The sequence below is a fragment of the Tyto alba genome, unplaced genomic scaffold (genome assembly GCF_018691265.1).
Source record: "Tyto alba isolate M040663 unplaced genomic scaffold, T.alba_DEE_v4.0 Super-Scaffold_16, whole genome shotgun sequence".
Classification (NCBI taxonomy): domain Eukaryota; kingdom Metazoa; phylum Chordata; class Aves; order Strigiformes; family Tytonidae; genus Tyto; species Tyto alba.
The window spans coordinates 18,337,523-18,359,652 of NW_024881278.1; the positions used below are offsets into that span (position 1 = coordinate 18,337,523).

Here is a 22,130-nt window from a genome sequence, read left to right on the forward strand (position 1 = left end):
ATTGTAAATACTTAATCACAGGAAGCCAAATAAATTGTTTTATTTTGTTAATTTAAATATTAAAATATAACTTTACTGTTACTTGTTTTTGAGTAAAAGTTATTACATCATCATTTTAGTATTTCTTTACTATAAGTGAAACAGTTCAACTATTTTGCTTTAATTGTGATTTGGTTTCACATCATATTAAACAGATTTTCAGCAATTGACTTAAAACAGATTTTTGGTGACCATTCTGTAAAACAGACTGTGGCTTTTTTCCCCCAATTCTATGCATCCCGTGCTGCAAATTCTATTTTTACCTACCCTAGTTCTGAAGTACACAGAGCCGTCAACCCTAATTTGCAGTTTTGCACAGATTTGTCCATTAAATGTTATCCAAATATGCCAACAAAAAAACAAGGTTTAGTTTGATTGACTTGTCCCATTGCAAAATGTGCACTTGCTGTGAAATGAAGTCACAGAGAAAAAAAGTGGAATAATTTAACTTTTTTATTTATAAAGATAATCAGGGTTTTTCTGATTACATCTTAACTTCATAAATGTTAAATAACCTATCAGCATCTAGTTGTTGTAAATTATGAAAAAGAGTATTGCTGGGAATATTAACCAACTAAATCCTTGTTCTTTAGTGAACATGAAAATGCGTTATGGCAGCTTGTCATTGTGCTCATGGTAACTTTGACACCAAATAACAAAACTGCCATTTGCACTTAGGGTAAATTGGTTCACTTGTGCTTTTACGGTTCCTTTTATTCTGACATAAATTTATGAACTCTGGAACTAACCAAGTCGTGTGGTTTCCCAGCTGACTTTAACAAATATGCCCATTTCATTTCCCTCAGTCATCAGAGCACACAAGGTAGCAGTTTCAGACTGTCTGCAGATGCTGAAGGCTATTCTGGAAGAAAGGCGGTTTTTACAAGTTTCTGTGTTGTATGAGTATATATTTTTTATTTTTCAGATTATAAAGCGATTCTTTGATATTAACATTTGATGAATTTCTTCAAATTGTAGAAGGATTTTCAATGGACATTGAAATTTTTCAAGATACATTTACTTGGTTTTATTTATGTTCACTTCTTGAGAATATTTTTTCTCCTGAGCATATTTATTATTGGTATCATTCCTAATACACTGCAACATTTAGCAGAATTTTAAGATTTTGGGGTTTGGTTGTTTGGGTTTTTTTAGCACTTCCACTGAGATATGGACTGAATGTTGGACATGGATAGGTCAGTTATTCTGAAATAAGTGTCCTTTGCTACATATTGATCTCTGTGTTCAGCTGTCCTTGTTTGTATTTAATCTTCCTTGGGAAATTAAGCATTCTGAATAGTTCCAATTTCAAAGGGTTTTGGTGAATTTTACCTAGAATAAATGCTCTGATCAGATACACAAAAGTGAATTATGTGTCACTTCCATAACATAGTGTTTTTTTCTAGCTGAAATATCTGGTCTGTTGTCAAGACTGGAGAAGGAGACCTTAACTAGGATTAAAAAAAGGTTTCTATTTGATGTGCTGCCTACCATTTCAAGCTCTTACTTTTGGATCTTCTGTTGTGTCCTTTACAGGCAGTCCAATTATTAAAAAAAAAAAAAAAAAAAAAAAAAGTAGTTTAGCAGTAATAATATAATAATATATCTTTAACTATTGGTATAATTATATATAATGTTCAAGTGCACTCTTCCAGAGCATTTAATCTTCCATATATCACAAACAAAAAAATAGTTTTCTTTGTTGCAGAAGCCATCTACTTCAAGATCACCTCTCAGAGGTTTACTCTGTAACATTCAGCATGACTTTAAAAGTTGTATTTTTATTATTTCATTCTTAATGATTAGATCTTGGTGTTTTCCTTAAAACTTTTCTACTAAAAAAGGAAGATTCTACAGTGGGATTTTTGCACTTTCTCTCTGCTTCTCCCTTCACCTCTTCCAATGACTAATATCAGCATCTCTTTTCTTCCTGTAAGCTGAACAGTTGAATAAGACTGAAGTCATGCCTCCACTTCAGGGCTATTTTTTCAGCTTTTTAGTGTAATGGCATTTCCTTTGTCTAGCATCTAGTTAGGCAGCAGCACCTTATTTCTTTGGGATTTTATGTCCTCTTTTTCTTCTGAGAATTGTAAAAACTTGGTATTTCAAAGGTTTTTCTGATCTTCCAAAGTACATCAGTTGTTCATAGTACCACAAATAAATCTGAAATCTCACTGACTTTTTTTTTTTTTTTTTTTAGTTAACTTGCATATTCACATACATACTTAGCTAAAAAAATCCATCTAAAAGATGCACAACAGTGGAAAAAAATGCTCTTTGTAGCTTCAGGGTAATAGTATCAATGTAGATACTTTATCAGAAAAGGACCAAAACCACAATTAGGAGGAAGAATGGAGTTGTTTTCCAAAGTTACGAATGGAAAGATTCTCAAAATCTGGACAAGTCTCAGAACTGCTCATAGGCATCTGGTTCTTGGTACAATCACAAAGACATATCTGTGCCATATAAAGTAGGTGGTGTGTTGAAAGAGAAATGTGATCCCACTAATCAGATACGTCTTGACTCATTTCAGAAAAGTACCTAGTCTACTTTGCGTTTTCTTAAGACTGTGCCTTATGTGACTGTAGAATGAAGGAAACACAATTAACAAACACTCTTTGGTTATTCTCTTGGTTTTATGAAATTGCTGCTGTCTACATAAAACAGTCCATAGTGGACAAAAAATTAAAAAGCCCACAGACCCTTTCCTAATTACAAAACAAACAAACAAAACCCTTAAGAAATCATATGGGAGCAAACAGGAGAAGATCCAGGAACTTCTGCCAATCATTCTGAGGGGATGGCATATGTCTTAACTTGTTCTCATAGAGAAACTAATTTTTTCAGCTTCTCAACAGAACTGGAATATTGGTAATTGACAGCATAGGAAGAGGAATACATGGGGAAAATGTTTGAATTTAAACAAAATAGTAAAATTTGAGGATTTTTTCTTCAACAAAAACTGAGCAATTTGCTTTTATATCAGTTGAAATAATATGTTTCTTGGTTCAGGCTAGTGTGTTGTACTTTACTGTACTAAAGCAGGCTGAGAACCTACACTCTGCTACTGCTGCTGGGCTAAAAAGGGATACTTTGCTGAATGGTGGCAATTCCCATTTTTGATCATATGACTCTATATTGAAACAGCAGTGCTTAGTAGCTGTTGTCCCTCCAAAATAAAGAAATCAAAGCTTCCTTGTTCCCAGTCATAAGGTCACTCTTCCCAGAAGTAGCAATTGCAACACAGGCATTAACTGAATTGAATTTTGATTTTTAACCATGAACTGTGATGTCTGTTTTCCAGTTACGATCTGCAGATGGATCTGTTTCATTTTATATTAAAATGGTTGTAGTTTCCATGAGGCATTAGGTAAAACCTCCAGAGGCGGCTTACATTTAAAATTGCATATGATGAATGCCTCTCTGAAGTGGTTCTGCACTGTTGTTAGTATTTCAGATACTCACTGGTTCCTCTCCCCTTTTTTTTTTTTTTTTTTTTTTTTTTTTTTTACAACAGGGACATTCATTGCCAGTGTGCCTTTGGAATACAACATCTTACTAAATGCAAGCAGTCCCACTGTACTGGTGAAGCCAGTAGGACATGCACGTTTTACTTTTGTCGATGGCCTAGATCCCTACACCCTGTATGAGATAAGAGTACAAGCATGCCAGAATGGTAAGGTGATTTTAAAAGACTCACCTCTGTGACTGGAAGGGAATGGAGATTTTTCCAGATAGATTCAACTCAGCAAAACAGATAAAATCTTATTCCTACATTGGAGTCAAATGTTTACCTAGTAAAAAGAAAGCCTGACACTGAATGAAGCATTAAATATTTCTCCATGTTATATCATGAATATTTTAAATGGATATTTTAAAAATGTATTTTAGGTAATATGTGTCATTTTATTAAAAGCCCTTCACAAATAGCTTAACAATTTTTGAAAATGTGCATACAGAACAAAATCAGTTCTGTAACTGTTCACCAACAAGAAGTAATCATAAAGACAGGAGAGAAGAGACCAAATATTACAGAATTCCTTGACTTTAATGGAAATTTTCAAAATCCTACTGAAATAAGTCTTTCTTAAAATGACACTTTGGAACCAATTCTCTCCTCACCTGCAGTGGTGAAAATCAGGAGCAGCTCATTAGTGGAGTTGCAGTAATTTAAATGAGTGTTTAGTAATGAAATGAAGCACCATTTCATCAGAAGCTTCTTTACTTGACATTCATTTGCTTTTACTGTATTTTTTGTTGAGGAAGAAGCTCTCATCACTAAGAAAACTTCTGGTTTTGTAGGTGGTTGTGGAGTGGGTGGTCAAACATATTCAAGAACCGCTGAAGCACCTCCTAGAGAATTGAGCCCACCTGTCGTTAAAGCAATGGGATCTGCACTCATAGAAGTGAAATGGGCACCACCTAAGAAACCAAATGGCATCATTACTAACTACTTTATTCACAGGTAAATGCTTTTATCACCTCAGATTCTTGGTCTTACTGAACTGTTAATTTCTGTATTCCCTCATATACTAGGAGGTGAAAACAAAGTGAAGCATATGGTAAAATATGTATTATCTTTCAAATGCTGAGGTAAGATGCTGATCTGTGGATGGACAAGTTGAGAGTAAGAGCTGATACAAGAATTATCTTCCTGATCTACAAATGAAAAAAAGCAGATGCAAATATATTTTTAAAGATTCAAAGGGACAGACAGAAATTGTAAGGTAGATGCGCTCACTGTGCTCACTGAGACCACTAGGTACGTTCTTCAATCCTCTGATAGACAGCTGAGAATTTTGGAATGGGAACAAGACTAATTCACCATTTCTGAGATATTTTAAAAGCAAAAAAAAAAAAAAAAAAAAGTATCTAGGTTCCTAACACAGATCAGTTGTCCAAGATAAATTATGTTCCTGTTTGTAAATAATAGGAGTGTGATTACAGTGTATCTATTTATGTCCCTTGGTGTTTGTATTCAGCTGCCCCATCTAGGTGCTTGACTGACACATCCTCACGCACTCTGAGGAGCTTCATAAGCTCTGCGTGACGATATTTCTGTATAGGCAGCTGTGTTTAGAGAAGTACCTAGAGAAGTATCAAAGTAGCAGAGCACTGACGCCTGCTGTGCCCATTGACCCTTCTTTAAAAGCTCACTGAGGGGACCTTCTTGAATAGCTTCAGAAAGTCAGAGAATATAAAACTCAAGCCATGTACTGGAGAGGAATTTAAACTCCGAAGTTCCTGGCTTTCCCAGCTCTAAATATGTGTGATAAACAAATGCTGTGCTGAATCTAGCCTCCCACAAAGAGTTTGGGACATTTTATTATATTAGAGCTGTGACTGAGAAGACAGGGAATCAAATTACCTTTTGGAATCAGCAGTGATAATTAATATAAATTCACTTTTGCCTTAAACACATTAGTAGCCTCTAAAAAATCCTGCTCTCTTAAAATATCCTTTTGTTTGCATTTTTTCTTAATTGTCTGATCAAAAAGACCAAGTCCCACCCCTGTATAAAGAAGAATAAAGTGTATGTTATAGCCCAAGACATGTCTTCACTCTGTTGGTTTTGTAAATAAAGCTGATGATTACCGCTGCTATTCCATGGCAACCATAGAAAGGGAAAACAGGAAATATAATGCAGAAAACCTGCTTCAGTGAAAAATACTGTAAATTGAATTTGACAGCATTTGATGGCATTTGATTATTCTAGTCACAGCCAAACAATGATATAAAGAGTAATATGAAACAGAATGTGTTACTGCCTAGCAGACTCAAAAGCAATAAACCTTCCTCCAATGTGACACAATCACTTCACAATCATAATTGTAGCCTGTTTGATACCTCTGAGTACAGCAGAAGGGCACTGACTGACATAGATACATTTTGTTTTTTATTTAAAGTGAAATGAAAATGGCGCACTGGGGCTCCAGATACAATCGTTATATTCACCTACACAGGCATGAATCACTTGGCAGTTATTTCAGCTGAAGTTTAAATGTGCTTAGACAACAACAATATCAAATCTTTCTCAGATAGCTGAAAAAAAATCAGAAATGGGATGTAAGCATATAGTTCTTTTTCATTTTGTAGCCACACATAACCTTACACTGTTACAGCAGAAAGACTGCAGTATTTCTATGGGAGGTTATGGCATGTAATTTCTTCATCATGTGCCTCTTTCTTACTGCATCACCACCAAAATAAATTCATTTAACTCAAAACCTGGAATGCTTGGGGAGCTAGTGTGTGTGCAGATCTTTGCATTAAAATGACAGAACTCATGCTTTCCTCTGGAATTGTAAAAGCACTTGCAAGTTTGCAGCCATTTTGTTGGAAGCCAAAAAATTAAGATGCTAGTTCATGATACTGGAGATGGTGACATTTTATTTTTAATTCATGTAGCAGGTTTAAACACAGATCTAAGGCTTTTAAACTTTTCTAGCAATGACCACAACTTGGAAGAGATTGTGAATGAGAAAAGATCTGGCTCATGAGACGACGACCCAATCCACTTCTCTTCCCATTCATCATTACATAACATCCCTGTGACAACCACAGAAATTGCTAGTCTGAAAAAAATAATATTATGGAAATAGGTGATGTATTTCTTGCTGTATTTTAATAAGATATAGGTCACATCAGCTAATGGAACTGTTCTCTGTTGACCGCCAGCATGCACTGTGTTGGATGCACATGAGGTGACTCTTAAAGAAATATTGCCTGTAAAATTATAAATATTTTGGTTCATATCTTACTTAAGGGAGTGTCTGAATTGCTGTCGAAGTGCCTGTGTCATGTTCAGTAAGATTATATTATTTAGTATATGTATGTGATATTGTAATGTAACTCCCATTAACCAAGCAATCCTGATGGTGAAAATGTAGCAGAAAAATCAGCAGGCAGTTTAAGACAGAGGACATGTCTCAGTGACTATTGACTGTTGTGACTTGCAGTGTAGAGGCTTCTAGACTGACTCTTTATGATTAATTCATTGCTTACCCTTAAACCCTTAACCATGAACTGCACCAAAGACAGCTTCCAAGACATATATATTAGTGGATGGTTTAATATAAGAATCCTTAGGGATGGATATGTCATTGAGCTTAAGAACTCCTGAAGGGTTTTATTTATACCTGTAATTGATATAATAGCTAATTAATATGTTACCTAATCTAAACTAGTTTATTACATACAATAATCTCAAATTCCTTTTGTTCACTGTTAGACATCAAAACTGGCTAAAAAAAAAAAAAAAAAAAAAACAGAAAAAAAAAATAGACAAACTACATTAGTATAGATTTGTTGAATCCAAATGGTAAGTGAGGCTGCCTTGTTTAATTGGGTGTAAAGCTGTAGAGGGGGAGCAGTGCTAATGTTGCATTCTTCCCCCTCATTTGACAGTGCAATTCCCCAGTTGTTTGAGTTTTACCCCAGGACTTACTTCTCGGTGTTTCTAGAAATAACTCACTACCACTCTGCTAAGGAAAACAGCAGGCATTGCTAAAACATGTACTTTTGTGGCATGGTGAAAGGTAAACATGTGAGGATTAATTCTGGGTTGACATGCAAGGCCTCGGGGATTCACTGTCTCCATCCACATAAGAAAGTGGAGGGGTGAGTGTTGCAGTTAGTGTTGCTGCAGTCCTCTGCATACAGCTCTATAGTTATCTGTCACAAAGAAGATTATATTCTCCTCTTTATGTCATCTGGCTCAGATTGGCAGTGGGGCAGGGAGAATCTGCCCTTATAAAAATAACCGTATCTGAGCATCTTTAAAAAAAAAGTAAGCAGCAAATCAGACTATGCAGATTAAGAGACAGCTTCCAGCTCTTGGAAATGTTATTCTCCTTTGCAGCTCATTGTACGTAAGAAACACTTCCAGTTAAATGAGCAGTTGAATCTTAAATCTTAAGACAATTGAAATGATTACAGACTGTTCAAGCACTTCTGTTCAAAGTTTATTCATACATGAAGATATTCTGGTTTTTAGCACTACAGATGGAACCATTTACCTAACCATAAGTTTCATTCATTAAATATTCAGCAGTAATAAGATCTAAATACTTAGCCAGACTACATTGTACAGCTTTGCTTATGGATGAGCTTACAGTTGGTGGCATACTTGATCTTTCAGTGTGAAAAACTGTTTATCACAGAGTTGCAACAATTTATAAAACATAAATTTGTGTATTCATTTAAGTGCCATACTGCTCGGTTAGAAAAGACATATTAAATGTGACTGTATTGCACAAATATATACTCTCTTTTCACTTATCTACGGAGATTTTTTTTAGGCATGTTTTTGAGTACACAGGGAAAAGACTGTATTTTTAGGTGCAGGAGAAAGACATAGTAGTGATTCACCTTTCAGAATTAAGTGACTTGCATTAAGTCAGTGAACAGTATGTAAGGGAGAGTTCTGCATAAGGCTTAATTTGCCATTACAACAGAGCATGGGGAAGTGTATTAAAAAATAGCTGATGGAATTTTGGGGTCAATGAGAAATTTTGTACCCCAACTCTTCTGGAAATTTGTTGCAACAGAGAGAATTGCTAGGGAATCTTTCCTGCCTGTTCTGCCTGCTGTTCTTCACCCAGTTCTGCCAACCAGTTCTCAGTATCAACACATCTTATAATTTGTGTATTTCACTACACTACAGACATTGTACCTCAAACGTCTTCTTTTTTTAAAATCCCTTTTTAACCCTTTTAAACTAAACAGCGTCCATGTGGCCTGCTTATTTCAGAGTTTAGCAAAAATTTTGTATTGAAAATAATGTATTTATTGAAAATAATGTACTCATGCATGCCTTACTCATGCATATACACAAAGGATGAATAAACAGCTGTGTACACACATGCACTCATTAAATTCTTCATATTTGCATGTAAATACCTGAGTATATATTATTATAAGCAGATAAGATTATAAATTTTAAAAATTGTTGCATTTTATATTTTTAAAGTAATTCCTGGGTTAACCTAAAAAAAAATGTGATGGAATTCCATGAAATACAGATTTTCTCTTGCCAAAGAAACATTCTCCAGCTTCTGTGTGTAGTGATGATGACACCCAGTCATGAGACAAACCAATTTTATTTCTGCAAATTTGCCCTACTTGCAATAAAAGTGGCAGATAATGTAATTTGGTTTTTGTTGTTGGCATGGAGGGTGAAAGTGCTTTTGTGTTCTGCAAAGGCCAAGGTTCCTGTGAAGAGTAGGGGAAATACTTAAATTCATGTGCAGTACAGCACAACCGTCATTGAGATTTATCACAGTGTTTAAATGTAACCAACTTAATTTCACACAAACATTTTTATGCCAAGTGAAAGAATTGATTTGATAACTCTGTTTTGAAGATGAGTGCTTGCCTTATTACAACTCTTGTAAATTATATCCTAGAAGGGTCCACATTAGAAAGGGGGTGAGGATCATCTGTAATCTCCTCTGATACTCAGAATATCACTGGGTCCAACACAGGCAGATCTGTAGTAGGAATGCTATATATACATATATAGATATATATGTGTATATATGTGTGTGTATGTATACAGATATATATACATATGTGCAGAAATAAATCCCCATTGTGCCAAAAGCCTATACAGTGAATTGTCTTCATGTATCTTGTTTGCATTTTGAAACAAAAAAAGCATTAGAAAAAATATGTAGTTTATTACAGAAAGCACTACTTGTGATATTTTAATGAGTTTTTGTGCTGGAGCTGCAAATTCTGCTAAGTTTATGCACAAGGGATTACTTATTCCATTTTCAAGAACAAATGGGGTATTTATTGTGAGCAAACCAGAATTTAAAAGTGCATGATTTTGGTTTTGCAAGCATCATAGAATATTTATCCCTTGCTCACTAGGTTACATTTTTGTCAAGTAAATTGGTTGTAAGTTTTCCATAAATGAGGGATCCTGAGGTGAGTACATTCATAAATAGTTTGATTTTCAGAAATGTTGAAAACTTGCACCCATATTGCAATTCAAGTCATTACTTAGAAACTATATATGGATTTAAAATTTCACATTCTAAATACTGGAAGTCTCGTATCTAATGTGTTCTGTCCTTAAAGGACAATATGATATTGTATTGCTACTCTGCTACTATGGACAGTGACAGCACGCTTGTTTGTCATGTTTTATAGTATTCTTCTAGATAAAAAAGAATAATTAAATGATTGTCTCAAAAATGTCTTCTTCACTACTCAGCACTTAAGGCAGGTTCAGGAAAATGCTTTTAAGATGCAAAGATAGGTAGGCAGTTCCTTGTGTGTGTGTGTAATGTATAGAAGTAAGTTCTGTAGTTTTCTGAGGTACAGGCTGAACTTAGAACTTCAGCATCTACTACCATGGGACTGTTAAAGTTATTTTCAATTTTAAACACATTGCCTTTGATTTGATTTCAGACGTCCTGTGGGCAGTCAAGAAGAGCTGCTTTTGTTCATCTGGGCTGAAGGAGCTTTGGAATTTATTGATGCATCCGATGCTCTACAGCCTTTTACTCTCTACGAATATCGTGTCAGAGCTCAAAATGCTGTGGGGTCAGTGGACAGCCTGTGGGCTTCAACCCAAACTCTGGAGGCTTCCCCATGGGGCATGGAAGCCCCTTGGGCACAAGCAACAAGTGCATACTCAGTGCGGTTGAACTGGACCCAGCCTGTCTCTCCCAATGGTCTTATATCTCTGTATCGAGTAGTCTATCAAGAAAAACGCAGTGATCCAACATTTAGCGTCCCAGCTGTTACAGCACTAACCGTAATGGTAAGAACTGGACCACAAAACCAATTTTAAGTTGTTTTTGCTCTGCTTTGATCTCTGTGGTATTTTAAAATCTCATTTAACACTGATTGGAAAACTGGGATTTCCAGTTGCCAGTAGTTTTGTTGGTTTAAATTTTGAGTTTGGCCCAAACGCAGACTGAAACCTTTCACATTAATATCTAATTCCTGATAGAGTCAAGTAGATAACTTGAAACCATAGATGGGTCATGTCTGGATGAATTAAGCACGTGCATCTAACTTTATCAGCCTCGCTCTGAGAATACTGTCCTGAGCTTTTTGTCTGACTGTCGAAATAGTTTCACAGTATCTGCACAAAGAACAACAAAGTCAGTCCTCATATATAATTCTAGTTTTGTAATTCAGCTGGGATGACAAAATGAATGAATTAATTAGCAATTACATAGTTCATATATGCAATGTATTTGCATGTTCCCCTCATAATTAATCAGTAGTACAAGCAGAACTACTTTTACTTTCATTGCATGTACTTACATTAGAATGTTACTTTGCACTGCTAACATGTCTTTCCCTTCAAGGGACTTTCCAAACAGGAATGTCTGTAAATATTACATTTCTATTCAGTATGTGGAAGGATAAACTCATGAAAGGGCAGGTTGTTTTGTGAACTGACTAACAATGTTATGTAAATCAGTGACAGAAGTGGTTATGGTTTGTGCAGTTACCACAGCTCCTCCCACCTATAGATTACATTCTAGTCTTTCTGTAGAAAGACAGCTTGTAGATAGTAGAAGTGAACTGCTGTATATTAGGATAGCGGCTGTACTTGGCTGTCTCCTGAAAATAAATTTTAGAAAATGTTTAGGGAGGTTGTAATAAAGTTGGGTTTCTGCAGCAGTGCCACCTCAATCTCATAAACCTAGAATTTTACCCTAATTATATCCATAGACCATGTTTGTATTGAATAACACCAGAAATCCCCTGAATTCTTAACTACCTCAATTATAAAGTAACTGACATTCAAGTAGGATATCAAAGAGCTTTGTCTTTACCAATAGCAACCTTTAAGTAACTCCCTTAGACAAATCTCAACATGACAATGTGGGAAAATTTTCCAGCTCAGTAATCTTACATACTCTTGTGATCATATGGTTCCAAAGCAGATTTATGTCTGGCTTCCTGAAAGCCTAAATGTTTTAAGTTTGTAATACATCTTTTTCTAAAACAAACAAACAAACAAAACCAACAGAAAACCGGGTCCTGAACTAAATGATAGGAATATATACTTCTGGCTTCTGGAATAGTTGCATTTACATTGTTCAGTACGTTAGCTTTTAGAAAGTAAATTGGGATTTTAAAGTTATTGAACTTCAGTAGGATTTTTGTACTTGGCTCCCTTAACTTGTTTTCAAAAAAATAATCACAGTCATAATTGTCATCATTGGACACCCAAGATTTCAAAACCAGTGAAATGACAGGGCTTCTCCTAATACTCTGCTTCAGCAGCACGCAATGTGTTGCAGAGCATCAGAATTGACCTGGCCAGTCATGCATTGCAATGTCTTCTAAGCATGCCAACAACAACAGAAAATGTCCAAGATGGTTGTATTGTGGGTAATAAAACCTACCAAAATGGCCTTTTAAATAATGTTGCCACAGTGTTTTTCTTTAACAGCATCAGCTAAAAGCGTTTTAAATTAACAAGCTATTATTTACTGAATTAGTATTTTCCTGGCTCCAAAATCCTTTATTTTCCCCAAACACTATCCTGAATCAAAATGACATTCTGGCAGCATATGTATAGCTGTTGTACTAGTGTTGCAGTGAAGCTGACTTGCATGTTTTTTCCACCATCCTTTGTCGTGAAAATTTATTGATTATTATTTTTGCTGCCCTTTTTTATTTTTAAATATTATACTACCCTTTGGGGAGAAATCTTTCTGCACAGCTCTTCCATCAGTTGCACTCACTTTAAGCTGTTGCAACTACATTAACTCAGTAGAGTCGTTGCTGATTTATACCAAAGAGCTGAGATCTGAGTTCTACCTCTTCTGAATATAGCAGAACAGCTAAAGCTTTGAATCAAAGTTATTGACATGAAGTGCCCAGAGTCCTGTTGTCAAAGATATCTTCAGGAGGTCAGGTCAATTATCCCAGCAGGCGAAAACCTGGACACCAACTTTCAAAGTTATAACCCCTTAAAAATAGAATTTTATCATGAAATTGCTGATATACCCTTAAATGTAGCTTTGTGAATGAGACACTTTAATTAAAATGTAATTTTATTGAAGGAACTAGCATTCCAATGATTAAACTTCTGCCCCTTTAAAATACAGCTTTCAGGGGTACTAGGCTAAATCATTTAATCTCCTAAAGCATTTCTATTGGAGCTCCCTCGTGGGATACACCATTAGTCATTCTCTCACACAAGCTTCCATGTTACAAGCAAGACTTAAAGTATTAGGCGAGCAATGAGTTTGGTCCTTTATTTAATCTGTTAGACTCCATTCTTATCCCATTAGATTATTCTGGAAAAAAAAAAAAAAAAAAACAGTACTAGAATCAGCAGCCGATGCCACCCTTGCTCGTTGGTTGCTCACTGGTTGCCTGCGACAAGACATAAAGCTTGACCAAAACCTAAGGTAGAAATAAAATCCTTGTGACACTGCAGGATACAAATTAAACATTTGCTAATATCCCTGCAGGCTGTTCTAATTTGACAGCTTCATTTCCATTCATTTCCAGAGCCAAATGAGAAGCTTCTTGTGGGTTTTCAAACCATTTGACGGACTTATCCACTCTACCTTCCCAAAATGCAACTATTCATTCCCCAGTTACAGTGCATTAAACTGCATTTGAATTCATGTGTCAGAGGTATGACTGACTGGTACCTTAAGGTTATCGCTGACCCCTTGAAATTTTACACTGCCAACGGAGATAGAAATGGGAACTCCGTTCTGAGAGCAAAAGCTGCTGCCACTCATACAAAAGGAGGATCTCCCTGGACTGTTAGAAGCAAGTGAAGTACATGCGGGCCATTTTGATGCTTTGCAGTTAAAGAGCAGCGTCACCCATTTCCCTAGCTTGTGTGGCCAGGAGTGCAGTGACAGATGTGAGGTGACAGCAAGTTAAACTGACACTCTGGTTTATTTGCAGAGCGAAGTCAAGTCAAGACTGGTTACAGCAGTACAAGTGTCTCCCACAATGTCTTCCCTGTTCATTTTAACCCTTTAAAGAAAGAATGATATTTAGTGTCTTATTGACAGCATTAACGTGAGACAGATGTGTTTGGAGAGGAATGGATTGAGAGCATGTTCTCATTTACAGAAATCTGCATAAAGTGACTAGATTGTCAAAGCAGTCTGCTCGCTCTTGTGAACTTAGGGCTTAATCTTGTGAACATAGGACCCAGAGCTGATATCATTATAAAGCCAGTACCTGCCAAATGGCATCAAAGCATCACAGCTCTTTAACTGTTGTATTCCAAATGTCGCTGTGAGGTAAAACTGTGGGTAAGTGTGGACTTTTTCTTGGTAGGAGTTTTGTGGGTGTGTAATCCTGTTTCTCCCATGACAATTATATCAAATATTTGGTTGTTTATCATGAGCAGGAGAATTCAAAGGCAAGATGATGAGTGAAAATGTAAGAATATGTGCCTGTTAGAATGTGCTTGAAGAAGGAAAAGCATCCAGAGATTAGGGTTATAAAGAAAAATTCTGCCTGCTCTGTGCAGTGACCCCCATTATTAATATGCAAAATCAAGGCCTTGGTGTGTCAAATCTGCCTCAGCAGAATGTAACTAAAAGTACAATGTGCTTGTTACAGGGTGCAAGAGATAGATGTAAGCATTATAGGCCTTTTTCCTGGGAAACCCTACACCCGTGCCTACCTAGAAGCACAGGTCTGCTCACAATGTGTTTTGAAGTATGAGGCTTTCAAGCCAAATTTATCCTACAAGGCTTTTTTGGCATAGTTGTGTCAGCTTGGGGTGTAAAAAATTAACACGTCTATTAGCTGATATCACTGCATCAGCAAAGCCTTTGGTTTGGATGCAGCTATGCTAACAGTTGAGAACACATGTTGGCTTACCTTACATTATTTGGGGAGATGGTATATAACTACACTGGCCAAGCTCCTCTTGGCAGATGCTTCATCTGTGGTAGTGAAATCTGTAGACATATTGCAGAATAGCAATAATAATAGAGACTTTGGTAGGAAGATGAGGCTTTGGCTTGCATGATTATGTTGTTATAATCAGACAGTAATTTGTATCTCAAATATGTAACCAGAGTAAACATAATAAAGAAAGTCTACTTGCTGAAAAACTCCATATATTATATATCAGAAATAATCTTAGTGGCCAGTACTCCCATATACACACACCTCCTGTGCAGGATTTTAGATATCTGGGATCTTTCATCCAGAGTTAGTTCCTTTCTATTCATCACATTCAGAAATGTTTAATACATCCATGTGTGATCCTTCATTTCTGTTTCCTCATATAGACCAGTGAACATTTGGCAGCATTAGAGATGAGATACCATGTAGTTATTAACTTCCTCATACATAACATTATTCAGTAATGCAGTATGTAGGACTGTGCATGTCAGCTTCCTTATGGAAGGAGGAATGAAGACTGTAGCTACAAGAATAAGAAAAAATATGCCAAAGAAATAGGCGGGTGAAACTTTTCTATAAATGCCTATTTCAGATACCTGGAAAATGGAGTGCACTCTAAAAAACCAAGATGAGAGTAAATGGAGGAATCCCCGCACATGCCATAAACTCAGAAGATGTGCTACTTAGCAAAGAATGAAAGCTGTAAACGGCAGTGGAGGGCAAAAGTTAATTAGGCTACTGTGCTGCTGTTAGCGAGTGGAAAGTAGCCACAACCAGAAACAAGATGGCTGCTCAGCAGTGCCCTAATACAGCCAAAAGATCGTATCCTTAGATCTGCAAGGGCTTATGGGTTAGGGGGAAATCATACACAGATGACTAATTTTTTTATGGTTCACAGCCGATCAAAGTGAAATTCAGCAGCTGTTCAGGACAAGTGACCACTCTAACGGCTGTAATATAACCTGCTAAATAGAGAGGGAATTGCATGAGAGCAAGAGGTTAGCTGTGATTATCGGCAGGTGAGTGCTTTATTGAAGTTGAAAGACCATTAACATTGATGGAGTAATTATTTCAACTTGAAAGTAATTACCTTGATGGGTGATAACTTCTCCAGTGTTCCCAGATTTGATTGGACCAAACAATTGTGAACTCTTGAAGCCTAGAAAAATATTACAACAATACTGCAATGTTTAAATTACTGAAACCACTGTTAGAGTATTTTAATTATGCCTAACAGTGAAAAGATTTTAACTTACAACAACTGGCGACCTCTCATGTATAGAGACATTTGCTTTCTAATTCCAATGAAATGACCCACACCTACTACGTGTGTGCTATATGTGATGGGTTTGCAAATGAATCATTTGATTTAAATGCAGTTTTTAAGATTCAAAGCCTCCTTCGCACAGTTTCAGGAAGGGCTTGTACTGGAATTGCTCTAAATGTTTTATTTGCCAGGAAAGCCCAATAATATAAACTACTTCCTGTGTTTTGATCTCCAGACCTGTTAAGCCTGCACAGGCTGAATACAGGACAAGTGTTCCTTCACATTGAAGGCTGCTAAAAAAAAAAAAAAAAAAAAAAATGTATGAGGCAATCTGTGTCTCACAGATTCTGTTGTTTCCATGCTGCTGCAGAATATGCTGGATTTGGCACTACAGCTCTGTTTAAATAAGCATTTGGATTGGCACTACAGGGCCCCTCCAGAAACTGATTAAGTGCTTCAGTAAGCCCCACCTATCAAGACAGACATGCAGAATTGCCTGATTAGAGTAGAAAGGGTGAAATGGATTGTTGCACAACTTTGATAATTTTGAAGTACTGTGGTAATAGAGCTGGATGAGAATGGTGAGAGAGAAAGAGTGAGGCTTCAGCTCTCCTATTTATACTATCCTTGCTGTAACCAAAGCCACTTCAGAGTCTCCTGGATTCTTTCGGCAGCCACAGAGCTTTAGACCTTGCTGAAACTCTGCCAAGAATGAAAGAATCATTGTGAGGTGGGATGCAGAGTAGCACGGAAAGGTTTGTCTGGTGTCTGTGAGGTCTTAATATGTTGTCAGGCAACTGGTGATTTGAATTAGTGAAGGTTACAGCAAAGGAGTTTATTTCATTACATTTTTTTATTTAATATTTTCTCCCTAATTCAGCATGCAATGTGAAGTTAACATAACTTTGCCCTTTGATAAATTCTTGGACCAGAAGGAAAAACACTGATAGGGTTATGTCTGACCATGCCTAATATCGCACACTCTAGATTGACTAGACCAGAGTGCCTGGATCAATAGGTAATTTTTTCTACAAATAAATTAGGTTCCTATTTGGAAATATCTGGTGTATTTTATCGCTGGGTTTCTCCTTGTGCAAGACCCAGTTTTCACCCATTCTGTAGACCTTTTTTTGATGAACGAAACCCATGTAGAATTAGGTCTTTTGAAGGATATTTGCAGTGACTGACTTCAGGCATCTAACCTAGTTGGGAGCATGAATGTCCTCTATAGACCATGAAACCTCCAGACCATTGAAGGCATGGATATTTAATGTCCTTGGGCTGCAACAGTTCACATGAGACTGCTTTCCTCTAGTGCACTTGTGTGCCACTACTGGTATGTGTTAGTCAAAAGAAGGTGGTTGATTTTAAGCTGATTAATCAGCTAGTCTTTCCTAACCCACACAATGGTATTATGCAGGTTGACAGATTTAAAAGATGGTACCCTCTGATAGAAAGATGGTGGTGGGCAGCAGTCTGGAAGTGGTAATTTTTCAGTTTGTGTACCTGCAGTCATAAGAGAATAGGTGACCACATGACAAAGCCTAAAGTCAGATGCCTAAAATAAGATTTCATAAATGCTCCATAATGCCATTTCTCTATATATGTTTTTGTACATGATTTTTATTTATGGTTTTCCCTACAATGTTTTTCTGTAAGTTTTGCATTTCAGTTGTAAGAATAAGATTAAGCTAACCAGCCACTCTAGAAAAACACCGTTGGCAGGATGTTTTCTAATTTGTAAAAACAAAATAAACAAGACAGAAACCCCACAAACATTCACCTTAGTAGGTATAATTTGATAGGTAGACATAATATGAGGGACATTCTTCCCTTTGTGCCATACTGTATATGACTGCACTAAATCTGCCTTTAAGACAAGGTTTTGGTAAGCTACAGATGCTTTTTCATATATAAGTAAGAAATAAAAACAGAGAAGGAGGAGGCAGAAATTTGTTGGGTAATATGTACAGCTGTTTTTCAAATTAGATATCTGTTTAAAAACGCTTAATTGGATTTGACTAGATTTTAATTCACATTTAACCAACATTCTTAAGTGGATATATCAAGCAACTCCAAGATAACGCTCTCTGGTGGTAAAGTCATAGGGCAGCTTCCCAAAATCCCCAGTGTCATGCCCATCAGCTACAGATACAGGAATTCTTCAGCTGATAATTAGAAAGGCCACTCCCACCCCCTATCCTATCCCCCTGCCCCACCCCCCTCCACAGATAAGGTCTTTTATTCAAATTGGCTGAGAAGTGTTACGTCATATGCTTATATTTCCTAGGGAATTTTAACAAGCAATGGGTAATTTTAATACATAGAATCATACATCTTTTTTTTAAAAAAAAAAAAAAAAAAAAAAAACAAAAAACAAAAACAAGAAGAAGCCATATGACTCGTGGGAATTGGTAATATAATACAGAGCTTCGTACCGCTGGGGACTCCATTTGAATCTAATCCAGGTCTACAATCACCAAAGTCATTCTCATCAAACAGCCGTGGGGTGTCCTACGCAAGATAAGTTTAGTATTCTCAGCTGACCTCCTGTCCTTTCTCTTTACTGCTCCCTTTTGAATCCATTCCCATCACTCAGCTTCACAGCCTCATTCAAGCTCATCTCCCCTATTCTTGTTGCAGTTTCCCATTTTCTGCCTGCCAGGTGACCTCTCTCTCTCCTCCTTTCAGACTTCACAAAAAGCACTGGAATGCATGTATAATCTTGACACGCTCTTTTTTTAGGGGAGCGAGACCCTAATTCCTGCATGCTGCTAAAACATGAGGTTTATCAGCAGAATGCTCTTTGGGAGTGGGAATGGGTGTCTGTTAATTTACAGTACTATATAAATATTATTTTTGAGACTATAATAGCAATTATGGTGAATAGGGGCCAGATGGCCTCTGTATCTAGAAAGCAGAATGGCAGTGTATTTTTAATGGACTTAAATGTTACTTTTTGACAGGAAGGTAATATTAAATTCTATGTTATAGCTGCCTGTCAGGTGAGTATGGTTCTGAGTTTTGGTTTTTGTTAAAGTAATCACTAATGTCATGCCTGGATACTTTTGCCCACTAAAGCCTTCTTCTGTGGTGGGGTCTTTGTTGTTGCTTTTTTTTTTTTTTTTTTAAGGATGGTTATTGATCTCTTGCTGAGCTGAGATTTCAGTTTTATGCCAGATAGTTTGATTAATGGGTTGGTTTCTGTAAGTGGACTGAATGGGGATAGGAAGCACAAGCCGCTCGTGCCGCCAACCCTAACTCCGTCAAGACGCATAGCTCATTATGAAACAGTTATCAAGTATACATGAAAAATTAATTGGGCTCAGTTTGATTCTGAAAAGGATCAGCTTTCTACTTGGCGGTCCCCCCAATCTTTCCAGATGTTGCACACTAGCCCCTCGAGAAGCAGCGAAGGGAGATGTATTAATACATTGTATTGATTAGATCAAGACCCCTGACAGTTATTTGTAGAGATACCATCTGGCTGCTGTTCGAATTCCTTCACCAAAAACAGGACGTGACATGTTATTAATCTCAACTCTCTAAGTATAGACAGTTGCCTTTTCTGCTAAACCGCATTTTACCATTCCGTAGGAGATGGAGGCAGACCTGAAGGGTGCTGAAATTAAGGTTATTACACAAATTGAGCCATATGGTCCAAATATTTCAGCAAGAAAATTGCCAGGCAATAAAAATTGCTCCTGCCTTCCTAATGGTGTAAATTACAGTTTAACCATGGCTCTAATGATGTCCTTCTGCCGCGCTTAACTACTGTTACATGAAGGACATTGTTTTAAAAATATAAAAAACAAGTAAATGCCAGCAGCGTGTTTTACAATCTGTTAGTGTGTCATTAAGAACACTGTCAGAATTACATAAACATAATGGCAGGCAACCTAGCATACAAAAGAACGAGTATGGAAATAGAAAGTATCTTGAAAACTCCTTTAGCTCTGTAATGTCAAGAGCCCTTTCCCTTCTGGAACTTTTCCAGTATGGCAAAACGTGGCTGCTTATTTATCCCAGTTCTCACACAGGCTCTGATGGAGATTTAAAAACAGAAAAAAATTGCTGAATATTCCAATGCATTTTGAACCGGTGACAATGGAGGAGTATAAATTTACTATAACATTATACTTTAACTGTATATAAAGTTAACTGGGTATGAAAAAGGAATCCAAAATGTAACTCTCTTCAAACTAAAGCATTGTTTTTATTCTTTTAGATCATAATGGGACTTTCTGTTGTTTTTCAGACTGTTTAGAGAATTGCAAAGTACTAAAATGGTTTCAGAGCTCAAAAGCTCTGTGAATTTTACTAACAGAATTAGAAATCCTAAAAAATTGTTTATTAAAAATAGCTGTAACTTATTTGTTACTAAAAACAAAAAGAAAGTAGTTATCCAGTCAGCAGATGCATTACTGACTGATTCTGGTGATTCATCATACAGTGTGGAAATGAAATTGTAAATAAATAAAGTGAGTAATTAGCCAATGAGATTTCATTTCAAAAACACTCATCCAGCTATTCAGTTTATAAAGGAAAAACTCTGAGATGGCCATACAAAGAGGATAAATCACGTAAGTTTATAATAAGTGCTATTTGGAATATTGAGTTTGACCACTTCTGCTTTAAATCATTTGCAGATTTTAATAGTTCATATATGCCAGACCTTTTGGTAAAATAACCTAGCACAGCCATGGTATCAGCTTGGGATCTGGCTGATGGGGTGCACATCAGTGGTTCGGTGGAGGGGCACTTGAAGAGGTCTGGACCAGTTTTGTAGAAGCAGCTGCTGGAAACCAAGGGGTCCTACACCCCACCGCTGCCACCCCTCTCTCCTTCTCTCCCTTGGACCGCCTTGCTCTGGGTCTGCAGAGCAGGCGGAGCTGCTGCTTCCCCCACCCATGCACCTTTGAAGGCAGAAGTTTCCACATCCTTGCAAGGGCACCCAGTTCCCTGATGGATCTTCACGCTGGTTGAAATGTGTCTTGACAGTGTTGAAAACACAACTGAGCGATGTCAAACAGACAAATGGAAGAAGGGAGATTGCAAGCTAGCTGACTGGGATGGCTGTTGGTCAGTGAGCTGACAGGCAGCTCTTGCATTTGTCTTCAAACCTAGAACAGTTTCTGAATCATGTGAAGATCTCATTTGTGTGTGGAACAGGGAAAGGATGACAGGGGACTTTCACTCTTGACAAATTCAAATAGGGCCCAAGCCAGACAACTAATCAGATTCATTAAAGTTCAAAACAATCTTTATATCTGTCCTTCCTGCTTCCCAGTACCAGTACTATCACAAATGAAAACACCAAAGCATAAGTAATTCTTGATTGGTTGGTTGGTTTGTTTCCAAAGAAACCAAAGGCAGAAAGTAGTAGACTCTTGTGAGGATGAAAAACTTCTTGTCTGAGCCTGAAAACTTATTGTGTACAGTGTGTGGAGGTAGCTTGCATACATGTAATCTGTACTGGGAGGAAACAAATTCCAATTTATGAGTCTATCCCACCATAAACTACAAGTATCTCCCTCATCACCTTGAGCTTTTTATCTCACCAAAGTTACAGAAATGCATGGCAGATGGGATCTGGAATATCTAAGTGTATTGTACTCTACTCACATGCACTCGTAATGGATGGATTATATTTTTAAACTGTAAAAATTATATTCTATTTTTAAGTCCATTTCTTTAGCATTCATCAAATAAGAACTCTTCAGTCTTTAAAGAAAGAGATAGGTAGATATCCCTCCACCAGCATCTGACAGGCTGGAAGATTTGGAAAGGATGTGCTCATTGAACTGCTTTATGAGTGACAAGAAAAGCTATGCACATGGGGAGAAGGTTTCTACCCATGAAGTGGAGGGCTTGATGGAAGAACCCCCGCCAAAGTTGCTACCAGATTCAGAGAAATTTTTCCCACCTTTTTAGCAGGTGCCATGTTACAGCC

General features: G+C 36.9%; 1 protein-coding gene across 9 annotated transcripts in view; it reads left to right on the plus strand.

The window, feature by feature from the left end:
* Positions 1 to 22,130, plus strand: part of USH2A (usherin) — a 428,153-nt gene that overhangs the window by 350,227 nt on the left and 55,796 nt on the right. For all 9 annotated transcript variants that reach the window (XM_042789369.1, XM_042789365.1, XM_042789371.1 and 6 more), the window contains 3 exons: positions 3,557 to 3,715; positions 4,342 to 4,504; positions 10,459 to 10,813. In XM_042789369.1, coding sequence (XP_042645303.1) covers positions 3,557 to 3,715; positions 4,342 to 4,504; positions 10,459 to 10,813 — 677 coding nt within the window. The remainder of the gene's footprint in view (positions 1 to 3,556; positions 3,716 to 4,341; positions 4,505 to 10,458; positions 10,814 to 22,130) is intronic.